Here is a 23,776-nt window from a genome sequence, read left to right as displayed (position 1 = left end):
TTTGGATTTATAGCCTGAATGAACCGCACCAGCTGGTCGTGCTGGCTCAGCTTGCCATGTCTACGGTGTCATGTTTCTATCATTAAACACATGACAAAGTGTCGCCGTTGATTGTGTGTGATCAAATGGTAACAATTCATTGTTTTTTTTTATTTTTGCACTCACGAGATTTATCAGTCGCATTGACCGCCGCTAAATCTCTAGGCAGAAATTTGACAGCGGTTCAAAACCACCACTAATTGTCATTTTTACAAAAAAAAAAGAATGTGCCGCATTACGCTGTGCATTTGACTGTGTTCAAAGGAAAGCCCATTCGAACATACGAGTTTTCTATATATATATATATAAGGATAGCATTTGCTACACTCGTGGATATGAAACCCGTTACTTGGAACTCATAGTGAGAGGTTGTCAGCTTAATCAAAATAGTAGGGATCAACCTTTTTTGGGTTTTATAACCCGAATAAACCGCACCAGGTACGAGGACCTGGCCATGCTAGCTCAGCTTGCCATGTCTACTATCGTCATATCGGTAGCATAGAACTCCAAGGCTAAGACCCCTGCCCCCAGGGCCTATGCTACGTGTTGGCTCGCACAAAGCAGCGATGCCCATGAGAATCAAACCTCGATTGCCCGTCTATCGGTCAAAGTCCCATCCCACCTAAGCCAACCCCTCTTGTGGCTAGGGATCAACTCTTGGATCATAGTTTTTCAATGTAAAAATATATCTTTTAGAGGTATAAAATTTTGATATATTAGAAGCAGTTGATTTTTCAATCCTCGTAAATTCTAACATAAATGTCAAAAAAACACAATCCAAAGGTCAATATGGGACGTTGCAAGTTCAAACCCCAATGTTATTGTTGTATAACTGGTAGGAGTCGGCCTAACCCCAGTTTTCTCTGTCTAAAAAACCAGATAGATTGAATTTAATATGACCTGACTCATTAGTGTTATTGTCTAGGCAAGATCTCAAAAGGGCTGATTTACTTATCAACGTATTTTTAAAAAAATGATATAATATTAAAAAATACAATCTTTACAAAATACCTTCTATTTTGAAAGTACTGTATCTCTATCTTGACATTAGCGCGATACAAAATTTTCTTGTAATATATTTTTATACTTCCATGTTTATGCATGTTTTGTGTTTCTATACATAGCAATATTTTCTTGAGAAAAACTAGATTTTTTCAGAATATTTCAAGATTTTCTCTATAAAGAGTTTCACCACATTGTTGAAGCGGTGTTTGTTTAGTGTACAGGCATAGTGACAAATATTGCGAGATTTATGAAAATCACACCATAATTTCGCAGGAAATTGCCTGAAAATTTAAAACTACAATTTCACACAAGACTTTCAAAATATCATGAGATTAGGGATGGTAGTGGACCTGGGCGGAGGCGGGGAACAAGGTCTCCACCCCCGCCCCGTTTCAAAATCCGAACCTCCATCCCCGTTTCATGTCTTCCATCCCCGGTCCAAACGGGGGTGAGGTGGGGTGGGGCCCCGTTTCCCCTTAGTCTATAGTCATCCCTTAAAGGATTGGGGACGGGGCAGGGCTAGGTAGGGATGGGGATGGGGTGGGGCAGGGAAAAGCGTAAGTCCATCCCTGCCTCCATCCCCGTACAGAGATAGATTTTAATTAACCTTCAGCCTCGCCTCCATCCCCATTTCATGCCCTTCATCCCCGGTCCAAACGGGGCGAGGCGGGGCGGAGCCCCGTTGTCCCCCCGGTCCACTGCCATCCTTACATGAGATTTATGACAAAACAAAAATACCATGATTTAAATGTGATATTTATGTCTTAAATGGCTATTTATAGTGAAAAACTGTGTTTTTTATTTTTAAATAATTTTTATTAATATTTTTTTTTATAAAAATTATTTATTATATTTTAAAATTTATGTTTTTATTGCCAAGATTTTGCCAAAAATGCAAAATTTATGCAAAATTTCAAATTCTCGCAAGTTTATGAAAAATAATATTTTGCCGTTTTTAACTTATGTCATATGTGTACAGGGAGGTTCTATGCAGAATCTCACAAGTCCCCTCTATTCCTCCCTGTATCTCGAATCTCAACCATGACCGCCTGCCTACCAGAGTTCTAGAACGGACTGTACTTATGTCATGGTGTTTAATTTCCTTTACAAGGCTTTAACCAATCAAAAGAAAAGTTTCACCAAATATTTTTTTTTTGTGAGATCACCCTTCAAATAACACGCACCATAAACCATGTAAGCAACTACCACTTTTCATATGTATAAGTGGTAGCTGCCTACCACTTTTATAGCCTACTGCCAACCTACCGAGCATTGGAAGGGTTTTTTCTATTTTTTTGTTTAATTTGACTATACAAATGTGATCTGCATGCTTGATTTTATAGGATCGTCTGATCCAGACACACAGGTAGGTTTTTATAAGATTTAAAATTTGACTGTCTATAATTTTTAAAAATATTTAATGCTTAAAACAGTAGTTTTTATCAATAAAACATGATCCAAGTGTCATTTCCTAGAAAATCGACCATGCCGAACACATCTACAGGGTCAGCTTTGCGAGAAAAAGAACCCGAAAGATTTTACCCAATCAAAAGAAAAGTTTCACCAAATAAATCTTTTTTTTTCGGGTGGGATCAACCTTCAAATAACACACACCATAAATCAGGTAAGCAGCTACCACTTTTCCTATATGTATGATGATGGTGAGTTCTCATCCATCTACAGACCACAACAGCATCAGCTGACACACTAAGCAGTTCCCCAGTCACTCCAAGGTGAGTGTGAGACGCTGGGGGAGAACAGATAAGGTGATATGCCGAATCACTGATTCCCGGTGTTTTCGCTTTGTCACCATCCATTCCCTTCATCACGGTCGTTCATTACGAGAATAGCAGCTAACACATTGAGGCCCCACCTGACATCATCATCGGCTAGCGTGCTTGATTCCTGCTGCTAATATAGATTGGGTGGTGAAGCCGTAACACAGAGGATCGGTGATTTGGTGTATCACCGACCACTGTGGAGGATCGGAATTCACTCAACAAAGATTGGGAGCGAGGAGCAAGTAACTCTTTGGTCATCTAATGTTTAATATGGAGAGGTTGTATGGAATTACTATCTTGTTGTTTATAAAGGAAGACGCCTTTTGTATCCGGGAAAACTCTTTCCACTCAAAAACAAAAAGTACAACTTCCAGGTTATATAGAGCAAATGGTTTGCATCTAAATCTATGAAATAAACATCACGAGTTGACACCGACGGGAGCTCCGCTTGTCTGGTAGGAGCAGCTAGTGTACGTCACCTTGTGCTGGGACTTTAGAGGTTCAAAATCCAATGGTATAGTTGTATAACTGGTAGGGGTCTGCCTAACTCCAGCTTGCTTTTAAAAAATATATATATCAAGAGTTAGAGAATGTGCAATTAGGATGAGGTTTGGAATGGCTTGGGTCATACCGGGTCCAAATTGACTCAATGTATGTGGTATGAGATAGTCTTAGGTGACCTGGTCCGAGTGGCCCCAAACAAAGAAAAGTGATGCAAAATGAAAAAACCCTAGTGGAGGAATGTTCCTTAACAAGAGAAAATTTATTTTTACACTGCCCACCACCCATCTCACCGCCACCATCACCCACCATCTCACCATCACAACCACCATCCTCCTCCTCTCTCATCTTTTTACATTTTCCCAATCTGTTTTTCTCATGTTACACAAACAAGCGAAAAACTTTCTTTGGACAACTGCTCGTATCAAAAACTCTCGTAGTTAAAACTTTTTTTTCCTATGAGAGTTTTTCTCTCTTTCAATCGTGCCCTTAAAGCATGTTTGAAAGTGAGAAAAAAGTGAAGGTAGGAAAGAAAAAAGGACAACTATTTGGACCATTTTTTTTTCTAAAAAGTACAAATTTTTATAAGAAACATCCACAAAGGGGGGGAAGAATGTTTCTCTCTCTCTCATGCAGCTCACCATCGACCCCCAAAACACCTTACCGGCAATCACTGTAAAACATGCCGGTGATGGCAGGTGTGCCGGCAACAAAAATGGCTGGTAAGAAGAAGACAGAGATGGCGGGTGTTCCGGTGATTCCCTTGCTGAAGGACGAGCTCGACATCATGATCCCGACGATCAGGAACCCCGATTTCTTGGAGATGTGGGGGCCCTTCTTCCAGCCCTACCACCTCATCATCGTGCAGAACGGCAACCCTTCCAGGACGATCAAGGTTCCTGATGGCTTCTACGATCTCCAACAAGAGGCATTCAGGTGGCTTCGACTACGATCAAGGCAAAATTGAGGTTTCGTTTTTCATCAGCTAAACCTTCGCTTGAGTGGTTCACTAGACCCAATTTGATACCCATAATACCAAACTCGCCTCTAAGATCCCATGGTGTGCCGGCTCCAACCCCACCCCACCCCCCACCCCGCCATTTTTCTCACATTTTTCATTACATTTCATTTTTCTCATGCTACACAAACAAGTGAAATTTTTTAATTTTAAAAAGTTATATCAAAAATTTTCATAGGCAAAATTTTATTTTCCTATGAGAATTCTTCTTGCTTCCAAACGTGCCCTTAGAGAGTGGATCAGGTGACAAGCCTTATCATCATCTATTACTATCATCTCCACCATTAATTGTAGCAATCAGTGGAGCCCATTACCATGGCTTTTAGTTATGCCATCATCGCTGGCCTTATCCACTGGATTGTTATAAGGCTCTATCACCCTCAAACTGATAAACCAATAGTTTACAAAGGCAACCTAATAAAGGCACCTAGAAGACGTACTTTACAAATGTAACCTAGAAGAAGATACTATACTAAGTAAATTAATGTATATATTTATAGATTTTTTCAATAAGTTCTTAATGACTAAGTGTAAAAAGATACATATACATATATATAATATGAAGGGAAAGAAAAAAACATTTAACTATACAAGATATTATACAGTGACATTATAAACAAGCTCTCCTAGACTTGTAAGGACAACAACATTTACAAAGCTCACCTGGTACTAAAAACGCTCTTTTGGAGCTTCACAGCACAACTCTAAGCAAAACTCAGGCTGACTGTGTACCTGTTTATCCGTCGTATTGGCCTCTAGCAAAAACTCGAAATAAGTGGGCCGAGGTGTTGAAGGGCAACCGAGTGACTGTATAAGTTCTTCTACAGCCAAGACTCTGAACTTGGGGGGAGAGTTGAAAGCAACATTGTCAACTCGGTGCTCATAAATCATGCCATTGCTATCAAGCTTGTATTCAGATGTTCCATCAAAGCGACCATGGCTATCCCAAAAGACACGCGGTGCGCCATGTACAGTCCAACGGATCATTATCACATTCTCAACGGGTTGCCATATGCTCAATATGTCCATCCACAATGCCTTGAAGAATATCCCGCGGTAGAGGCGTAGAGCCCAGAAGATCGTCTTGTAGTTGTTTATGCCCTCAAATCTGTTGAGAGGATCTTTGAACACGATGTCCTCTCTACATATACAAACGCAAGAAAAAAATCAGAAAAATATAAGTCCCAGTTAAATTTTGATAAAAGAAACAACAAACAGTGAGTTATAGATAAAAGAAACCACTGGTCAACAAGATAACAAACTTCCAGCTAATAAATAAATAAATGCCATTCTGTTGTTAGCCTTAGCCTTAAATGAAATTGGTATCCATTTTCATGAAAATTCTGTAACAAAATTTGCTTCGCTCAGCAGTTTAAATACAGTACCACATGGGTTTGGACTTTGAATCATATTACCACATTTCCTAGATGTTCTTCCTGGGTAAAGCTAAAAGCAAATTCCCAGTTTACATCTTCTACTGATGAGATCACGGTATGAAAATGACTTGTTGAAGCAAAAACCTTTCATTCCTTTTTGAAAAATATGCTCAAACAATATATTGTCTTTTATTTTATTTTCCTTTTTTTAACAACAATGGGAAAAGTTGTATTAGAGATAAAACAAAGATTCTAAGAATGAACCATTCCAATATCAAAAAGTACTGTAAAAAACAAAATGAAACATCCTGAGTCATGAACTAATCAGTATTAATATTAATCATGCACCTATTCGCAAATAAGTAATTGTTCCAATGGAAGCTTCTATCGGGGGTTGACTGTTGATACGCAGAATCCAGTGCCCTGGCGATATTAAGGCTTTCTCACGTCTTGGATAATTTAAAGATATCATCAATCAACATGCCTTCTTTCCAATGATGTTACTGGTTTTCTCACATCTATGCCACAAAGTTACACTATCTAGCAATTCCACCCTCATGAAAAGGAACTCAAAGGAATACTGCAAACCACTTTCATAGCAATGGACATTGCTAATCATGAGCTTGTCTAAGTGGCTATCATCTACTACTAGACAAATTTCTTGGTTAGCTGTAGAGTTCTCTTAACTAATCACAATACCGAAATAAAAAGAGAGAATTATTTGGAAAACGAAAGAGAAAATAAGTTCAATATATATAACATACTAGATGGAACAGTGCAAATTAGATGAGTAGAAACTTTTTACAAAACAACCAGGTCAGTTTCTATTTTGTAACCATATCACCCAAATCCCAACCGAGGATTCATTGCACACATAATGAAGTGAAACAATCAAAGACCTAAATAGACGCACTATCTTCCATTAGGAATTAACAGAACCCATATACAGATACTTGACAGAACAGCTGCTACACAATCTATAGGATGGAAAAAAAGAGATCAACACACTCAAATATGATTTTCATGAAGAGGCTAACAGTCATTCTCTGCCAACAACGCGTGATACCATGACCTGCTAACTAGCTAGCGGAAGACTAACAGAACATTCTATACCAAAAAGGCGTAATCTTTTATATCTCCCTGAGTGGCATACACTCAACTTTCCCGATGTAAGCAATAAAGATAGCGGTCAGCAGCCACGCAATCAATCAATATTTTGCAGAATTACGCTAATTCGAAAGCTTTGGCTTCCCCGTGATTCATGAATAGGACAATTCTGAACCTAAATTGCATATTCTATGAACATAATTGCAAAGACACGACCATCTTCAATTCACACCTCTAACATACAAAAGTGAACAGAAAGGGATAAAAAATCGCGACGGCATCTAATGTTCAACCATGACCTCCGAAACAAAGTAAGATTTTCCCCAATAATAGAATAATGGAATTCAATATCATGAAGCCTCAAAACTCACAAAATCGAAACCCAATTCATGGAACGAAACGCTGAAAACACCAAATCTATCTCCAAAGGAAATTCCAGAAAAAACAAAAACCGGACAAGGAAGAGCAAACACACAAGATTGCGCTCAGTAACAAAAACGATCAAAACGGTCATAATTCAAACAAAAAAAGGGTCAAAATTCAGACAAAAAAAAGACTCTCACCTATAGATATCGAAACTGGGTTCCTTGTAAAAAACGTCCCGAAGCTCCTCTCTCAATGTCCGAATCGCGTACCCCATGTTCACGTAGTAATCCTGCTTATCGCCATCCCTATCCTTCGTCTTCTTCAACGCCGTGCTAGACTGAACCGGCGTCGAGAAATGGGAATAGATCCATCCGTTCTGCACAAAATCCAGCTGATCGTCCTCCCCTTCCTTCGCCCTCGGTGCCGCGGCGAAACGGGGATGCATCGAACCATCCCGTGTGAACTCCGGGCCCTTCCCTCCTCCTTTCTCCGCGGGATTCCTCCGGTCGATCTCCGGGTGGGAAGAGACCGAATTCATGGACCTGGTGGAAACTCTAATCCCGCGGAAAGAGTCGAGATTTCTGCCATGGGAGCGGTCCCTCTTGGAAGAGGGCGCCGCCCTACTGCTTCTAAGTTTGGGGACCGAATTGGGGGAATCGAAGATGAAGACTCCCCCGGTATTGAGGGAGGGGAAATTGGAGACGGTTTCTAAGGGAGGATGGTGGAACGCCATCGCGGGAAAAACCTTAGCTTGCAGGCTTCTGAAGGGGAGGCGAAATTGGAGACGGTTTCTAACGGGCCCAATCCGGAGGGTTTATGAACCCCATCTACTGGATAAACTCTCGGCGACGAAAATAAAATAAAATCTGTGGGACTCCTCAGGCTCATACAGAAAAGAACAAAAGTTTTCCCTTTTTTTTTCTTCTTCTTAACGTTATCTAGTAGTGGTGCTAAAACGTGTCAATTCTGATCGTAAGTACAGCAGGTAAAACCAGCACGACCATGTTAGGCTTCTGTTCTTGACAGGGACTTCTCCGTGTAAATAAATAAATAAATAAAAAACTTTAAAAATGTTTAACGGACAAAATTACTAACAACAAACGGGTTATTTTTCAAATTACTTGATTTCAGTGATTTACTGAAATTTAACCATTTAACAACAAATGGGTTATTTTTCAAATTACTTGACTTTAGTGATTTACTGAAATGACATTTTAACCGTTGTTTTCAAAGTAGTTGACTTCATTGATTTAAATTACTGAAATGACATTTTAACCATTTTTTTTTTTATCAAAAGATCGAGTGTTACTTTTGTAGACACCTCAATTTGTACCAAATCAACTCTTAATGATTTTTGTTCAAATGTCTATTTTAGAAACACTGATGTCTCTTGTTTAAAACTATTGAATATGCTTAAAATATATTTTTGATTTAAAATTTAATATTTTTAAGCTTTTTCATACAAAATAAATATTGAAGAGGACATCAAAAGCTTTTCAACACACTAAAAATCACCTCAAACTAATATGGATATCAAAAGTTACAGCCAAAATAAGGTTTTTAGCATGTTTAGATCTGGTTCCGGATCTATGTCATCATCCAAATTGATTTATCTTGTATACATTATCATCTAAACCCACTTGTCATCCTTGCTATTTGGATCCGAATCCCAGTTATTGTTCTAAGTATAGATTTAGAGCTAAAATATTGTTTGAATTTATTGGATCTTGACAAGATTCAGTTTAGTGGATGCCCTTGCTATTTGGATCTATATCAAATCCGGTTTGAATTGGAGTTTGTGTAAACTAAAATGAATCAAGTTTGGATCTAGACCCATTTTTAAGTTTTGACTTTATTTCTACACCATTAAACTCTTTTTTTATAGGATTCTCATACAAGATACTTTGTACTACATACTGAAGCTCGAAGAAAAGGAGAGCCAAAATTTCTATTAAGGTTGATCTCTTTTCAGCGAAGAAAAAAAATGCTCGACTTGCATGAGGGGATCTCACATCTCCTTCGACTTAAAATCCAAATCCATTTCAAAAATCTTGCCAAAACTCCATCGGATCCACCCTTCACACCCTCTGATACTGTTTACAAAACTTGGGCTTTCTAAAACCTAGGGTATTGCTTAAAACCTGGTATTTTGGCAAACTTTGTTTGTCAAAGCCCTGGGTTTTTAGGTTGTTTGGATGAAGAAAACCTGATTTTTTCAGGTTTGGTTAAAAAAAAAATTTTTTGTGGGCAACCAATTTCTGGTTGCCACTAGCCGGAAATGGTTGAAATGCTACCATTCACCGGAAATGGTTGAAATGCTACCATTCATGTCTGTCGGTAGTAGTTTGGTCATTTTTCCAGCCAATGGCCGGCAGAAAAATGGGCAAACAATACAATTTACAAAAAAAAAAAAAAAGAATAAAATATGAACCAACCATTTTTTGGCCACCCATTGGCTGGAAAATGGCTGGGCTGGCACCAACAATACTGGCCAGTGCCAGCTTGGCCATTTTCTGACCTGTAGATGGCCGGAAAATGGCATGTCAGTTTACTAAAAAAGGGGGAAATCGCTGGGCCATTTTCTGGTCATTTCGATCGGAGTGGTCGAGATGTGTAAGAGCCCTTGAGAGGCTGTACACGAAAGGGGGTGGGGGTAGAGGGCAGTGCCACCCTGTACTGATAAACTTGGTTTTCAAAAAGTGAAAAACTGCTCCACTTAACGAGGTTTTTGGCATGCAAGCGGATCCAAAAACATGGTTTTGACATTCTAACTAGGTTTTCACCCCCTAGATATCCAAATTTGCTATTAGCAATCTTCCAAAAGTATCCTTTTAGTTAGGCCAGCCAAATCACGTGAAGGTGCAAGTTGTGTGATCCAAGTGGATCATGGCTTAGCCAATATGTGGGAGCCATCTTTGGATAGTTTCAATATATCAACATCGACATGATTAAGGCTCTGTTTGAGAGGTGAAGATGAGGAGTTAATAAATGCTACATACCCCCATTTAATCTCATTGATGTTTGGAAGCCAGATTTTGGGTGAAGAGAGAGGAGGAGAGTCTTTTTCAACTGCATGATCACAAAGATGCAGTTGACAACTCCACTTTCATCACCATCATCCCTTTCATCTCTTCACCAACACCAGCTCCAACTGAGCCTTAATTGCAGATATGCAAATGTCCTTTCTCTGACCACCCCCATTGGGAGGATGTACATAGTTGCCACCACCATTTTTTTTTTTATGATGAGAAATCCTCGCTGAAGCGAGGAAAACCCCGGATCAGGCCCTATGATCATCCTGTCTTAAGTAGCCCACCTCTGAAAGCTATGGACACACCTGTACGCCAGCAGGGTTTGATCTATGCATCCATGGATAGAATGCACTCTACCAGTAGAGGCTCACAAATGATGGCATTCAAGTGGTGGATGTAAGCAACCATGGCCACAGCAATAAGGTGGCCGTAGCATCTCTTTCAGACGTCCATGTCAAAAAGCTACTCCTTTGTGTCAAGTTATTCAACATACCAGTGGGTTCCGAACCTGCAACGTCCCACCATAAAGGGACGTGCACTGACAATTCCTACCAATCACGCGGAGCACCCGTTGGTAGAAAAGGCCGACTTTCTGTGACCACACAAACGCGCCCTTATGTCCGAAAGCTATGTACACATGGATATGGACGGAGACATAGGTACAATTCATACTCAAATGAGGACAATTATTTTGTAATATTTAATATATACACATATTAATAGTAATAATATATAAAATATATGTTTATTAATAATAAAATAAAATAATGGCAAAAAAATATAAATAGTGTCAAACACACATACCACAGATATGTCCTATAGTCTCCCGCATGCTGTGTTGTGCCTAACGGTGTCAATGGATCGGGTTTGGTTCGGACCCAAATGAAACCAAACTTGGACCTAATTTTTTGGTATGGTATTGGGTCTGAACCTGGCTCTAATCAGGTTTACTATAAGAGAAACCATACTCCGACCCGATAATAACTATATATGTGAACATACCCGTTAAAATAATATTTTTTATCATTTTTACATTGAAAAATTGTGGGTCTTAATCGTACTCCGATCGAGCTCAGGTCTGCTATAAAATTTCACAAATTATATGTGAATCCATGTATTAATCAGACCTTTGAATCCAGACCCAGGTCTTAATTGGGTTTTCTTATTTATCACCATACACCGACCCTATAGGGTTTGGTATGGGTCGAGTCCAGGTAAACTCGAGCGGTTGACACCCGTAGTTGTATCTAGGGGTGGCAAAATTTGACACGACCCGCCAACCCGCTTCTTAGCCGGGTTCGGGTTTGGCTTAAGTGGGTTTGTGTCGTAAATGGGTTGACCCACCCGCCTAACCCGTTTATTAAACGGGTCGGGTTCATGCCAACTCGCCAACCCGGATGACCCGTTTAATAAACGAGTTAGGCGGGTGGGTCAACCCGTTTACCCAACCCGACCCGCCCGCCAACCCGTTTACCTGAACCCGACCCACCAACCCGTTTACCTGTTTATCCGAACCCGACCCGCCAACCGTTTACCCAACCCGACCCGTTTATTAAACGGGTTAACCGTGTCGTGTTGGGTTACCCGTTTAATAAATGGGTCGGGTTTATGTTGAGGTATGCTGACCCGCCAACCCGACCCGATTGCCACCCCTACTTGTATCCCTTGTGACATGGGCCAAAAGTAACCCAGCACTAGTCCGATTCAGCTTTAACAAATCTATCTTGAACGTGCCAAACTTCTACCTTTTGTCTAAATTTGACTTATAATGGTTGAATTTTGCGAGCCGAGCAGCAATCTGGAGTTCTAACCCGAGTACAAGTTGGACCAACTCATATTATCAAATCCGGGTAGTACATGTACGAATCCGGGTCAAGTCAACCACAAAAGCTGTCGATCCAAGTCTGATACAAGTTAGAATTGGGCTTAGTCGTGCATACTTTGCATACAATGGATTTTACTCATTTTTAGTTGATACAACAATATGGAGACCCTGACCCTATGGGTTTGGCGCAGTGGGATGGGGGCCTGAACCGTTTGACAGGCAGTCTAGGTTCAAATTTCATGGGTATCACCCTCTTATGTAATCCATCTCTGGGGTTGATGAATAAGTTTTTCGGAGTTTTACTCGTACCAGGCTGAGTTCAATTATGATGACCTAGGGCTGTATCAGGTACGACACAAAGCTGACCTGGATTGGAATTGATAGGACCCGGGTTTGGGCTTAATGCAATGGATCCGGCTAATTATTCAATGCAAACAAACCAGACCCGAGTAGCGTGCGGACTCAAGTCTGGTTTATGAATTTTTCCGACCCGACCCGACCCGACCCATGTCCAACCGCTACTGCACAAGCACGCGGCAACCCACCGCCGCCTCTGCTACCCCACCGAGTGGAAAATAAATAGTTGCGCAATTTACATTTAGGCACGTGATAATTGAAAAATTATGTTTAGCCGCCTATTGATGCTTACCTTTTTAATTAAATTACTGAAATGGCTACCTAACTCTAATTAATTATTTAAAACGACACTTTTAACCTCTTATTTTTCTTTAAATTAGATGTCACCTTTGCAGCTTTACATGTTTGTAGCTATATTTAAGGCTGGTAAACAAACCCAACAAGGAGTGTTCAAGCTTGGCTCATTCTTATGACTAACTTAGATGAGCTCGACCTCACCAAGAAAATGAGCTAAGTGAGTCATGTTTAAATTAATCATTATTAGAAAAAACTATATTTTTAAAGCTAAAAATAATAAAATTTAGGGTTTAAACCTACTAAGTTAAGCACACTCACTCATTACAAAATAAATACATTGTGTTAAGGTTATAAACAATAGGATTCAATGCTAAACTTATTGCTTGTGAGCCAAAAACTTCACCCATTTACATTCTATGATATAACATACACGTAAAATGCATTCGTTGTTAAATTCATTTAACAAGCTGAACACTTGTTGTTCGTGTTTGGTTTGATTTGAAGGTTGAGCAATAAAATTTCTTAAGTTTTTAAGAAGAGTAAGAAGAAAATAGGAAAGAGAGAAAGGAGAGAGGAGAAAAAGAGTTTAGGCTTAAGAATATATATATATAAGACTTTATAATATATAAATGTATATTAGTAATTTTATTAACAGTGATCGGGGACGGGGTAAAAATAAGTCTATCCCCGCCTTCATCCTTCCACCGGTTTTGATTTTCACCTTTATCTCCGATCTTCTGTCCAAACGGGGGTGGGTTCGGACGGATCTCCGCTTTCTCCCGGTCTACGTGAAAAAAGTAACTTAAGAAGTCATTGAGCGATTTTTGAAAAAAAGATCAAGATTATCTCAAATATTTGAAACTGGGGCAGTAAATGCAAATTTCTTATGATTTAGGCGTTTATATGTAATTTTCTGTAAGTAAATTCAAGGAGAGGGAAAAAAGAAGAGCACCACTGAAACAGCGGGAGGCAGAGAGACATCCATTAATTTTGAATAAATAAAAGAAGGGGACTAACACGGTCATCATCATTCGAAGATCGATCGTCCTATCTTGATCGCCTATGCAGAAACCCTAATTTCTCTTCGAGAAATTTTTCTATTCTTTAAAGGGGAAAAGGGGCAAGAAGCGATGCAGCAACTGCGAGGACCAGAGAACCCGTCGATGACGTTCGACGAGGTGTCGATGGAGAGGAGCAAGAGCTTTATGAAGGCTCTGCACGTAATTCTTCTTCTTCTTCTTCTTCTTCTTCTTCTTCTTCTTCTTCTTCTTCTTCTTGATCAATTAAATCGATTTCGGTCCGCAAGGGCTCCGCGCACCTGGCTAGGTGGGTCGGCCCAAGGCTTTCAAGCCTCCCTGGGGCAAGGGGTGCGCCCCCGTTCCTCACGAAAAAAAAAAAAGTTGAAGGAGGTCGAGAGTTCAATACCCGTGGTATGGGACCTTTGCCTCAAGGCCTAAGCAAAATGGGAAACTATCTCCAGTGGGCAGAGGAAGTTGTCTTGGAATTTTAGACTTAGGCCCACGCTCTCAGCCCGCGACGGGACTCCAAACCATAACGGTGGTTTCTTCGAATCTTCGCGATAATCGAAAAAGAAATTGGATCGATTTTTGTTTACCTTTTGATTTTTTCTCCGTTGCGTGTTTAATTCTGTCTTGGTTTCCAAATGCGTTTTCTCACGGTTTGATTTGATTGGGTTGTGGGAATTTGAGGCTTTCTCTGGTTGGATTTCATCGCATTGTGGGATTTTGGGGGGGTCGTCTTTTATTTTGCATGCTGTAAGGGATCCGTTTGTTTGTTCTTGTGGTTTTGTTGAAGATTAAGGTTTTTGGACTTTCGTTTCTTTAGGGGTTTCGTTATGTTGGATTAGGCGTATTAAGTCTTTGTTTATGGAATTCACGGGTCGGATTTCGGTGAATTGCCGGAGTTTTAGTGTCTTTGTTTGGCTTTTCTCGATGGGTTTTGGTTGGTTCTGTGGTTGTTTCCTTTATTTGCTGATTTGTTGTGTTTTCTGCATTGAGTGTCATGAGAGAGAATTGTCTTTTATTCCTTCAAAATTGGGTTGGTTCGTTGATGGGTTAGTCGCTTGGTTTCCTGTATTTGTTTTGTTGGCGTTGTTGAGTCTGGGATTTTGTTCCCTATTGTATATTGGAGACGCTCTTTTTCTTGTTTTTAAAGTTGTGTTAGGGAACATCTAAAGCTATATATACAAATTGGAAAATTTGATAGTAATGGCAGAAATGCCTATGGCATAAATAAATAACATTTAAATATCAGTGAAATGATGCTTAATAACTAATATTTGAGAGTCCAAATATGCAATATTTTTTTTCAAGTACCAAAAATGCAAATTGTGGAACATAGGTTCATAGTATTTGAGAGCAACTAAACTATTGTATAGGTATCCAGTATCAACTGCAAATACCATATCAAGATTTTTAAAAGAAGAACAGGATAAAAGATCTAAAGTAGTAGACAATAGTAACTAGTAAATGGATTTTATTAGTGTATGTTAATGAAAGTTAGCATGAGAGAGTGTTCATGCAGAGGCACAACAAATGTTTTTCTTCTTTTCTGATTTTGGATTTTGTTTCCTGGAGTTTGGGATGAAGGGTGAAACATCTTGTGTAACTAATATTGTAAGGAAATAAGAAGAGTAGTCCAGGGGAATGAATCATTTTCAGAAAGCAATTATGGTGGTGGGGATAATGGCTCTGATCTCTCTTAATTTTATTGTGCCAGATGTATTACTAGATAGGCTGCTTTCTTGTGATAGCTATCTTTTTCTAGGGAAGGGCTTGTCTGTTAAAGGTGGAATCACATACAAGAAAAACTATATTTCTATCTTTATAGTTCATGTGTATGATGTTTTCATGCACAATTAAAACTTAAAAGGAATAAATATGAAACAAATTGTGGATGACAATAAGGGCTATCTTATTGATGATATCGATATTAATGATAATGATGATGCTAATGTTGATGATGTTGATGATATTGATGATGACCTTGACAAGGAGCTGCTAACTGTATATATGACACCAAAAATAGACTGATTTTGAGATCACTCTGCTGTTAGAATTAGCCAAAGCAATGTCCCCTCTGCATAATATGGATTCCAAACAGATCAAACGCTAGGTTGAACCAGTCGGACGGAGATCAAAGTGGACTTGGAATATTCCACTAGATTTAAACTATGATTCAGATAATAGCCACAAAGATTATTATTTGGCAAGGAAGATCTTGCAACTGTAAACAGAAAATCTGTTTTTCAAAGGGGATTATAAAAAAAGAATCTTGGTAATTTCAAAATGAAAATACATTGAAAGTGAAAAAGAACAGAAATATTAAAAATATAACATTTTCATGTTTGTATTCAAATTATCACCAATACTTGTGATGATGAGTTTGGCACTTTGTCCATTGACTAATGAGTGTCACATGCTTCCACATTGTAACTGAATTTTCTCCTCATAATTGCACACTTTGATATCAAAGATCTAAATGATTGGCTCATGTACTGTTCACCATTTCTGGATGGTGAGAAGAGCAATAACAAATGCAGTGCTTGGCCCTGCACTTCCAAGAAAGATGGCTTACATCACATGATTCTTGTAATCTACAAAATGAACCAGAAGTCGCTGTCTTTTTTCTGAATCTTAATTAATGAATATTGGCAAGCAAGTATAAAATTAATGAACTTCAAATACAGCTGTATGAAAAATTAATTTCTAGTTCTTTAAGGTTTTCATTGGTATTTTATTTCTTGGCTTTTTTGGAGTTTTGTTCTGTGGTTCTTATTATTCAATGTATCGAATTGTTGAAAGTCACTCTTTTGTTTATTTCTAGTAGGTTCATTTGTCATGGTTTGAATTTCACTTTTTCACCATGGCCTTTTTCAGGAATTAAAAAATTTGAGGCCTCAGCTCTATTCTGCTGCCGAATACTGTGAAAAGTCGTATGTTCATAATGAGCAGAAACAGATGTAAGTGTAAAGAAGCATCAAATTTTATTTGGAAACTTGTTAAGACTTCTAACAACATCATCCCCCTTGCCTTGAATTTATACTGGAAGGAGGTTCAAGAACCTCTTACAGATAGAGGGTCATGTATGAAATCGTTCCTTCTATGGTATTGTGCTTTTTTTTTCCGATTATCTTTGATCTATATCTATGTTACACACACATTCATATATGAAGAAGATTTTGTGTCAATGAAGTGGTACTCAAAGACACCTTACTTGGCACTCCCACGTTCGCATGCTTAGTCTGCTTTTTATGCAAATGAGGGACAAGGAACTAAACTAAAGTTGTTTCCCCTGATCTGTCAGGGTCCTAGATAACTTGAAAGATTACACTGTGAGAGCCTTGGTCAATGCAGTTGATCATCTTGGAACTGTTGCCTACAAATTAACAAATCTATTTGAACAACAGACATTGGACGTTTCTACAATGGACTTAAAAGTTACATGTCTTGACCAGGTACTCTTGTACAGTCACTTTCTGTCTTTGGATTCCTCATTGAAATGTTTATGTATAGGGTAAATATCATTTTTTTGCCTATATTAGAAACTTCAAACTTGCCAAAGTTACACAGATGAAGAAGGTCTCAGGCAACAGCAGTTTTCTGTAGTCATTCCGCGATATCACAAGCATTACGTGTTACCAAGTATGCAAGCTTGAAGCACTTGTTAGTTTTATTTGGCCATCCATTGGCACTTGCTTGAAGCATCATCTGAATTTGAATTACAAATGTAGGTCCTGTGAACAAAAGACTGCAGACCAGTTCAAAAACCGGTGAAGTTGGTCCAAAGTATATACTTGGAAAACCACGTCCTTATGGTTCAGGTGTGTTCCACAATTCCTTGCTTATGAAATGATATCCAATGCTCATTTACACGTACACAAGGTGGGGAAGGGTGTCTTGGTGTGTGCTTCAGAGTGCCAATGAGACTCTTGACTCACCTATGGACCTACATCATTTGCCTGAGTAGGTTTCAGTTTCATACTGAGTTTCTCAGACAGACACAGATGAGTTTGGGGTTATTGGGTGGTGTCAGCCTCCATCACATGACTAGTTACATGAAGTACTGATTTATTTAATCCACTATGCATTCCAATTACCTTTGGACTTTTTCTGTTGAATCTTTTTGTAAATTTTTGTTGGTTTTCCATTATGATTACCTAGGTACCCCACCATCAAAAACTCTTTGCTGGCACTTAGCTTCTGAAACAAAGTCTGGTTCGAGTGATCTGTCAAATGTATCTGTGAGGTATGTCATCTCTACACCTGTTCACGGTAAATTCAAGATGGTCTATTTGTTTCTGAATATGACACTGTCATGCCATGAAATGAAAATTCTCGACGAAAAAAAAACTTCAAATGTGTTTTCCTGTGCAGCAGTGAAAATACCATAGCTTCTACAATTACTCCAGGAGCGTTTTGTCTTTCAGGTATAATAGACCAATTTTTTTTATGCTTGCATGTCTTCTCTTTGTTCTGTATCACTAATAAATTTACATAGATTGTCTACATGTATAAAATGAGCCTCTTCAGTTTCTCTTTGTTCTCCCTTTTTGTTTTCCTGATAAAAGCCTATGCCTGCAGATGCTGAAGCAGCAGTTTCATCATTACCTGCCTTGCCAGGACAGACTCCATCAATTCCTGGTGGACTTAATTCCAGTATTAAGCCAACTGCACTTGCTGCAGCACGACCGGTAAGTTCTTTTTCTTTTCCCTCTTTTGGGACAAAGGTAGTATTAGGCATGCGTTAGAAAAGATCAACATGAAAAATTCTCACAGCTTTCATTCTTTTATCATTTTCTTTTTAACACAATATTAAGGTGCTTTGTCTCAGAAAAGGGAAAATACTATGATGATTCTGCCAACAGTGCAACATATATCAAGTTACGCATGTAGATAGGAATATCAAATATTCATGCAAGTCATCAAACATATATAAAGGGTATTGCTTGAGTTACTGTTAAGGACTTAAGAGTAGAGTTCAAGAGAAGGGGTAGAAGATATCTAGATTCTAGACTGCTTTGAGGGATGCTTAAATTTATTTAGGTCTGAATCCACTTTAGGTTCTAGCTATATGAAAACACTTGCATGGGTCATATTGCATTGGAGGCAGAAACCCTTTTTCAGAAAGATCAAGTGCCATATGGCAGGCTCCATTGGAATCACAAATACTTGTTATCACTAGAGATCCATATAGGATCAGTTCCATGGTTCAGACGCTGCATAAGATGAGTGGTAGTCAAGAACCCACTCAAGATCAGCAGAATTATTGGAGGCAGTGGGTTTTTGCATGGAAGCGAGAAGCGATGCATTTTAAAATATATAAGAAGCGGAAAGCGAGGAATAAAAAAAGAAAGCAATATAAGAATTGAATGGGAATAGAAATAAAATACATTTTAAAATTTGACTAATCTTAAGTTTTATGATTTTTTTGGTATAAGAATTAAATTTTTAACAAAATCTAAAAATGATGACTGCCAATTTAGAGAAAGCACATGGAAGTGAATGAGAATTTTGAGAGAACACAAAAAACATGAAAAGTAGAGTGAGAAAACATATAAGAAGAATAGATGATGCGTGTGGAAAGCATGGGAGAATCGAGATTCCCATCAAGTTTCGAAAGCGGGCTTCCCACATTATCTAAGAGGCTTCCGGTAACTCTGAAACAAACACATAAACAGAGAGAGGGAGGGAGCAGTCTTTTGTGTTTAGTTGGGATGATCAAGATGTGCAGTGGTTATTGCATCCATAACTTTTTGTGATTGTGAATTTGGCTATTTTTCCTGTATCTTTTCTGCATGAGTTCTATATTTTGCGATGTAAGTTGTAGTAAAATTTACTATGATGATATTGAATTAATTTCAACATTTTAACCGATAGTTAAATGACCTTTCAGAATTCTTTTAATTTTTATGAAAATGTTAAATTTTATTTATTTGTGAAAATTATATTTGTATACATCTCTGGTTTTTTTTTGGGAAAAAAAAAGTCCTGAGGTATACCCTTGCCAAGAATACCCCAGAGACAATATTAGTGCTGATAATGAGAAGTTGCCATCTTTTGTCTAGATTTCCTCAGTATTCCTTTGATGTTATTCTTCGTTTAGATGTTGTCAACTAAGTCACACGGACTCGGCTAGGGAGGCGCCGCACCCGAGTCGACACGCCCCGGTCTCGGCCAACGTCAAGTCAGACTCCCCTTTCTGCAAGGGCAGAAGTACAATTTGCAAAGTTTGTAAAAACACTCATGCTGGTGTCAAACTTTAGAGGACAATATCCACATATATGCACACACTGGATATATATATATATATATATATATATATATATATATATATATATATATATATATATATATATAGCCGAGTCCCCGTGTCCAAAATTTTTAAAATTGCGCCGCACCCGTGTTGCACCCGCACCCATGTGACATAGGTTGTCAGTCACCATGTAAAGTGAATACAATTTTTCCTTTTTTTTCACTTGAAAAGTCTTTTTCTCTCATAGATAGACAGATGTATGTTGTTTTGGATCTCTTCTGATTGGGATGGTCCTACTATAACTTTTTTTTTTTTGAAAGGCAAGCTAGGGTTAGGCAGACCCCTACCAGAGATCTCTTAAGCCCAATGTGGCAGAGGGATTTGAACCTGGGCCTTCAGCTTGGCACAGGACCCCGCTTACCACATGGGATACCACCTCGGTGGTTGGTCCAACCAAAACTTGCGCACCTTTAATCTTACTTCTTTTCAAACCTGTGCTTTTGTATTTTTTTTGGACAAAACCCCTAAGCATTTTCCTTTAATGATCTTTTTAATTTTCTTAATTCTCATACCCTGATAATGTCCCCCATTCATTTACAAAAATTACTGTATAATCTTAATTCACTTCTGCTTGTCACCATCTCTTCTTTCTTAGTCGTGTAAATGATCTGTTACAAGCTTTATATGAATCAAAAGTAAAAAAAGAAAAAAGGAATAGAATGATCTATAAATGCTGTTAAATAGTAGTATTCACATCTTTTATGTACATTTTATTGTTAACCGCTATATAAGTTAAAGTTGAACATAGTAGAATTGTCATCCCTTCATTCTAGCAATTTTTTGGTGCTGGAATGGATGGATGGTAGTGTGGATCAGATCCTTGATGCCAACACGAGAAAGTGCTGCAAAATGGTGCTGGGAATATCATCAAAACACCAGGACTCCCCTATTACCAAGTTCACTTGGCAGCAGGCCATCCTTCACAAGTTACAAAATCACAGGTGTTGCAAGCATGGGGTTTTTGTTTCACCCAATTTACGCATGAAAATGGAGGTTTTGCATATGAAACTCTCTGTTTTCATATGCAGGTGAAACAAACATGCCAACTGCATTTTTCTGTGGGTCCCACAGTCTTCATAAGTTTCTTTTCACGTTGATCATGCATTTACTATGTAAATCCATACTGCCCCTCATGAATGGATTTACCTATGCATTTTTTCACACATGGGATGCCTTTCCCATGGAGTCTTTTCTTATTGGTGAGAATGAAACAAACGACCGAAATGTTTTTGCTTCAGGAAAAAAAAAATCTCGTCTGACTTTGTGAACTAACAATATGTGCATGTTCCTGATACAGGATTCACATGAACCCGCCAAACCATTAGCTGCATACAAGTCTTTTGGCAATGGTGGCTGGCGTGAGACACCTCGCCCTCCTGTCCGAAGCAAAAGTATGTTATCTGCATTGTTTGGTAAAACCAAGTCTGGGAAGCACAAAACAGGCTACCCATCTCAATGACTACTGCCAAAGCAAAATGTGGCTGCTTCTGTTTGAATATGCTCTGGTTGTATGGTCTGATCTTAATCAACTCTTATTCTATTCAGTTTGCAATTGCATGAGCTTCCCTAGTTCCTAATTTAATTTTGTTCCCCCTTTCCAGTTTGTGTGTGTGTGTGTGTGAGAGAGAGAGAGAGAGGTTAGGGCTGGTGGTGGAGATTATGGTTGAACTGACACTGGTATGGGTTAGGGCTGAGCTCATGTTAAACCTGTAATACCAGTATAGATCTCTGTGTGACCTGCTAGGCTGTCATGGTTTAGAACCCTGCTGAAAGATTGGGCTGGAGCTAGGCCTGGATGTGACGAGGGAGCAATAGCTTTTACTTGAAGCCCCCTCCGTTCTGCAGCTCTATTGTATAATCTCTTTTTTCCCTTTTCTCCTTTTTTTATTAATATCAACCAGATGGATGGCAAGTTGTTCAGTTCCCTCTATGAGTGAATGCAGGTCTAGTGGATGAGTCCAGATGTGCCGGGTGAATTGACTTGCAATCTCTATGCGTCCAACAGAACTTAAGCCGTTATGTATCATTTGCAAGCTTTCTTGTGTTCTATTTTTATGCACAATTTTGCACTCTTTTATGTCTTAAACATTTTAATATATATATATATATATATATATATATATATATATATATATATATATATATATATATATATATGTGTGTGTGTGTGTGAGAGAGAGAGTAATGCGCTGGTTCTGCCCACTTTCTCATTCTGCCCCTCAAAATCACATTTTTTTGGTATTTGTTTCACATCTAACACCATATATGTGATCTATAGGTTTTGTTTAGTGGGAACCGGCTTTTGGATCACTGGAATCTGACCTGTATACAGATTTTCTCAATGATCCAAAATCATGGCTATGAAGGTACCATTTTTTCTCAGTTCATAAAAACATGTTTTTTCATCGAAAAACATAATCAAAAGTCGATCGGGCATGCTAAACACATCTAACGGTCCATATCTATCATAAAATACTTCAAAGTTATGAGGCAGAATGAGAAATGTGGTTTAATATGCACGTGGAAGGAAGGCAGTTGCTTGAACCAATTAAGGATATAGATGTTCGATCAAAAAATATGAAATCATATCAGCAAACCAATGCTATTAATCTTCATAAAAAAAAATTGGATAACATCTAAACTTTCAAGGCAGATGGCATAACTATGTATTGGAATTTGTAATTTATGCTTGAGATGCAGGTGTGATGATAAATATATTATTTTTATGGTTCTCATGAAATTTGAAAATATAGGGATGTTACATGCATGAAAGCAAATAAAGTAATAAATACAATAACTTTTGATTTAATATGTGCCTTCGAACAATCACATAGTTGTAACAACGATCACATTGACAGTGAAAATCGAATGATGATAACTATATCATATCGGATGAGGATAAAACAGAAACGATAAGAGAGAACTAAGATACTGATGACATGAGACAATTAATAGCGGATGAAAATGATGTACAAATGATAATTGAAAAGTGATGCATAAATGGTAATTGAAAAGTCAAACTCTTGGTATGTCATATAAGTTACATAAGCATTTATTGAGCAGTAAAATTGTTTTTTGTTTTTATACTAATAAGACGTGATTGAATAAGTTTTCATTTAATGGATTCTCATACAATAAAGTACAATTGAAAATCATTGAAGCAAAGGCATCTCAATTGATTGATGAGTTACGTAATGAAAAACTTAATGATCGAGAATCTTTCTAATGGCTAACAACAGGCTGAAATGATAAAAACCTTGTTGGTCAAATGTTAATAATCTAAATCACTGTCATGAGTTTTTGAAAAATCATGTGATCAAGAATAATGATAAAACATAATTTATGAGGAGCTGCATTAATGGAGTGATTGTCATATTGCCCCTGGATGGTCCATTGCACAAAGGTGCACAAAACAATGTTCTTTCAAGTGAAAAAGTATAAAATAAAGCATATATATGGTGAACCATTTGAAAACCTTTGAGTGAAAAAAGTGTATTTCACTTGGATTGCAGGTGTTATTCGCAAACGATTGCATAATAACTCGAAGATGACTCCAAGATAAATCATCAATGACATCAGTCGTGAAGAATGTGTGAAGAATAATTATAAACAAGCATGACATGAACGTGAATGCATGAAAGAAGAACTATATGATTCATATGAAGTCTTTCAAAATGCTTTCTGCCTATTTGGATAATTTGATGACAACAAACCCATGAATGGTAGAGTTTATTAAG

At 38.2% G+C, this 23,776-nt stretch overlaps 2 protein-coding genes across 3 annotated transcripts; one reads left to right on the top strand and one right to left on the bottom strand.

Moving 5' to 3' along the window:
• Positions 1–4,904: 4,904 nt before the first annotated feature.
• On the bottom strand, positions 4,905–8,008 carry LOC149814341 (uncharacterized). The gene is made up of 2 exons (XM_089988835.1): positions 7,391–8,008; positions 4,905–5,485 (listed from the first exon to the last, which is right to left on the bottom strand). Exons 1-2 carry the CDS (start codon positions 7,924–7,926, stop codon positions 5,014–5,016), a joined length of 1,008 nt encoding a protein of 335 aa, XP_089844961.1. The 5' UTR covers positions 7,927–8,008; the 3' UTR covers positions 4,905–5,013.
• A 5,663-nt stretch (positions 8,009–13,671) lies between these two features.
• On the top strand, positions 13,672–21,616 carry LOC149814340 (protein ABIL1-like). Of its 2 annotated transcripts, none has more exons than XM_089989618.1 (9): positions 13,672–13,924; positions 16,604–16,686; positions 17,031–17,181; positions 17,269–17,368; positions 17,458–17,547; positions 17,888–17,972; positions 18,104–18,153; positions 18,308–18,417; positions 21,337–21,616. In XM_089989618.1, the coding sequence occupies exons 1-9, from the start codon at positions 13,835–13,837 to the stop codon at positions 21,496–21,498; spliced, it is 921 nt and encodes a 306-aa protein (XP_089845744.1). In that variant the 5' UTR covers positions 13,672–13,834; the 3' UTR covers positions 21,499–21,616. The 2 variants fall into 2 exon arrangements, with proteins under 2 accessions (XP_089845744.1, XP_089845743.1); XM_089989617.1 differs by having other exon boundaries at positions 13,673–13,924; positions 18,101–18,153.
• Positions 21,617–23,776: the final 2,160 nt, after the last annotated feature.

The sequence above is a fragment of the Nuphar pumila genome, chromosome 15 (assembly GCF_984573655.1).
Source record: "Nuphar pumila chromosome 15, dmNupPumi1.hap1.1, whole genome shotgun sequence".
Taxonomy (NCBI): Eukaryota; Viridiplantae; Streptophyta; class Magnoliopsida; order Nymphaeales; family Nymphaeaceae; genus Nuphar; species Nuphar pumila.
The sequence above is the reverse complement of the archived record's forward strand: the minus strand, read 5'-3'. Positions and strand labels throughout refer to the sequence as shown.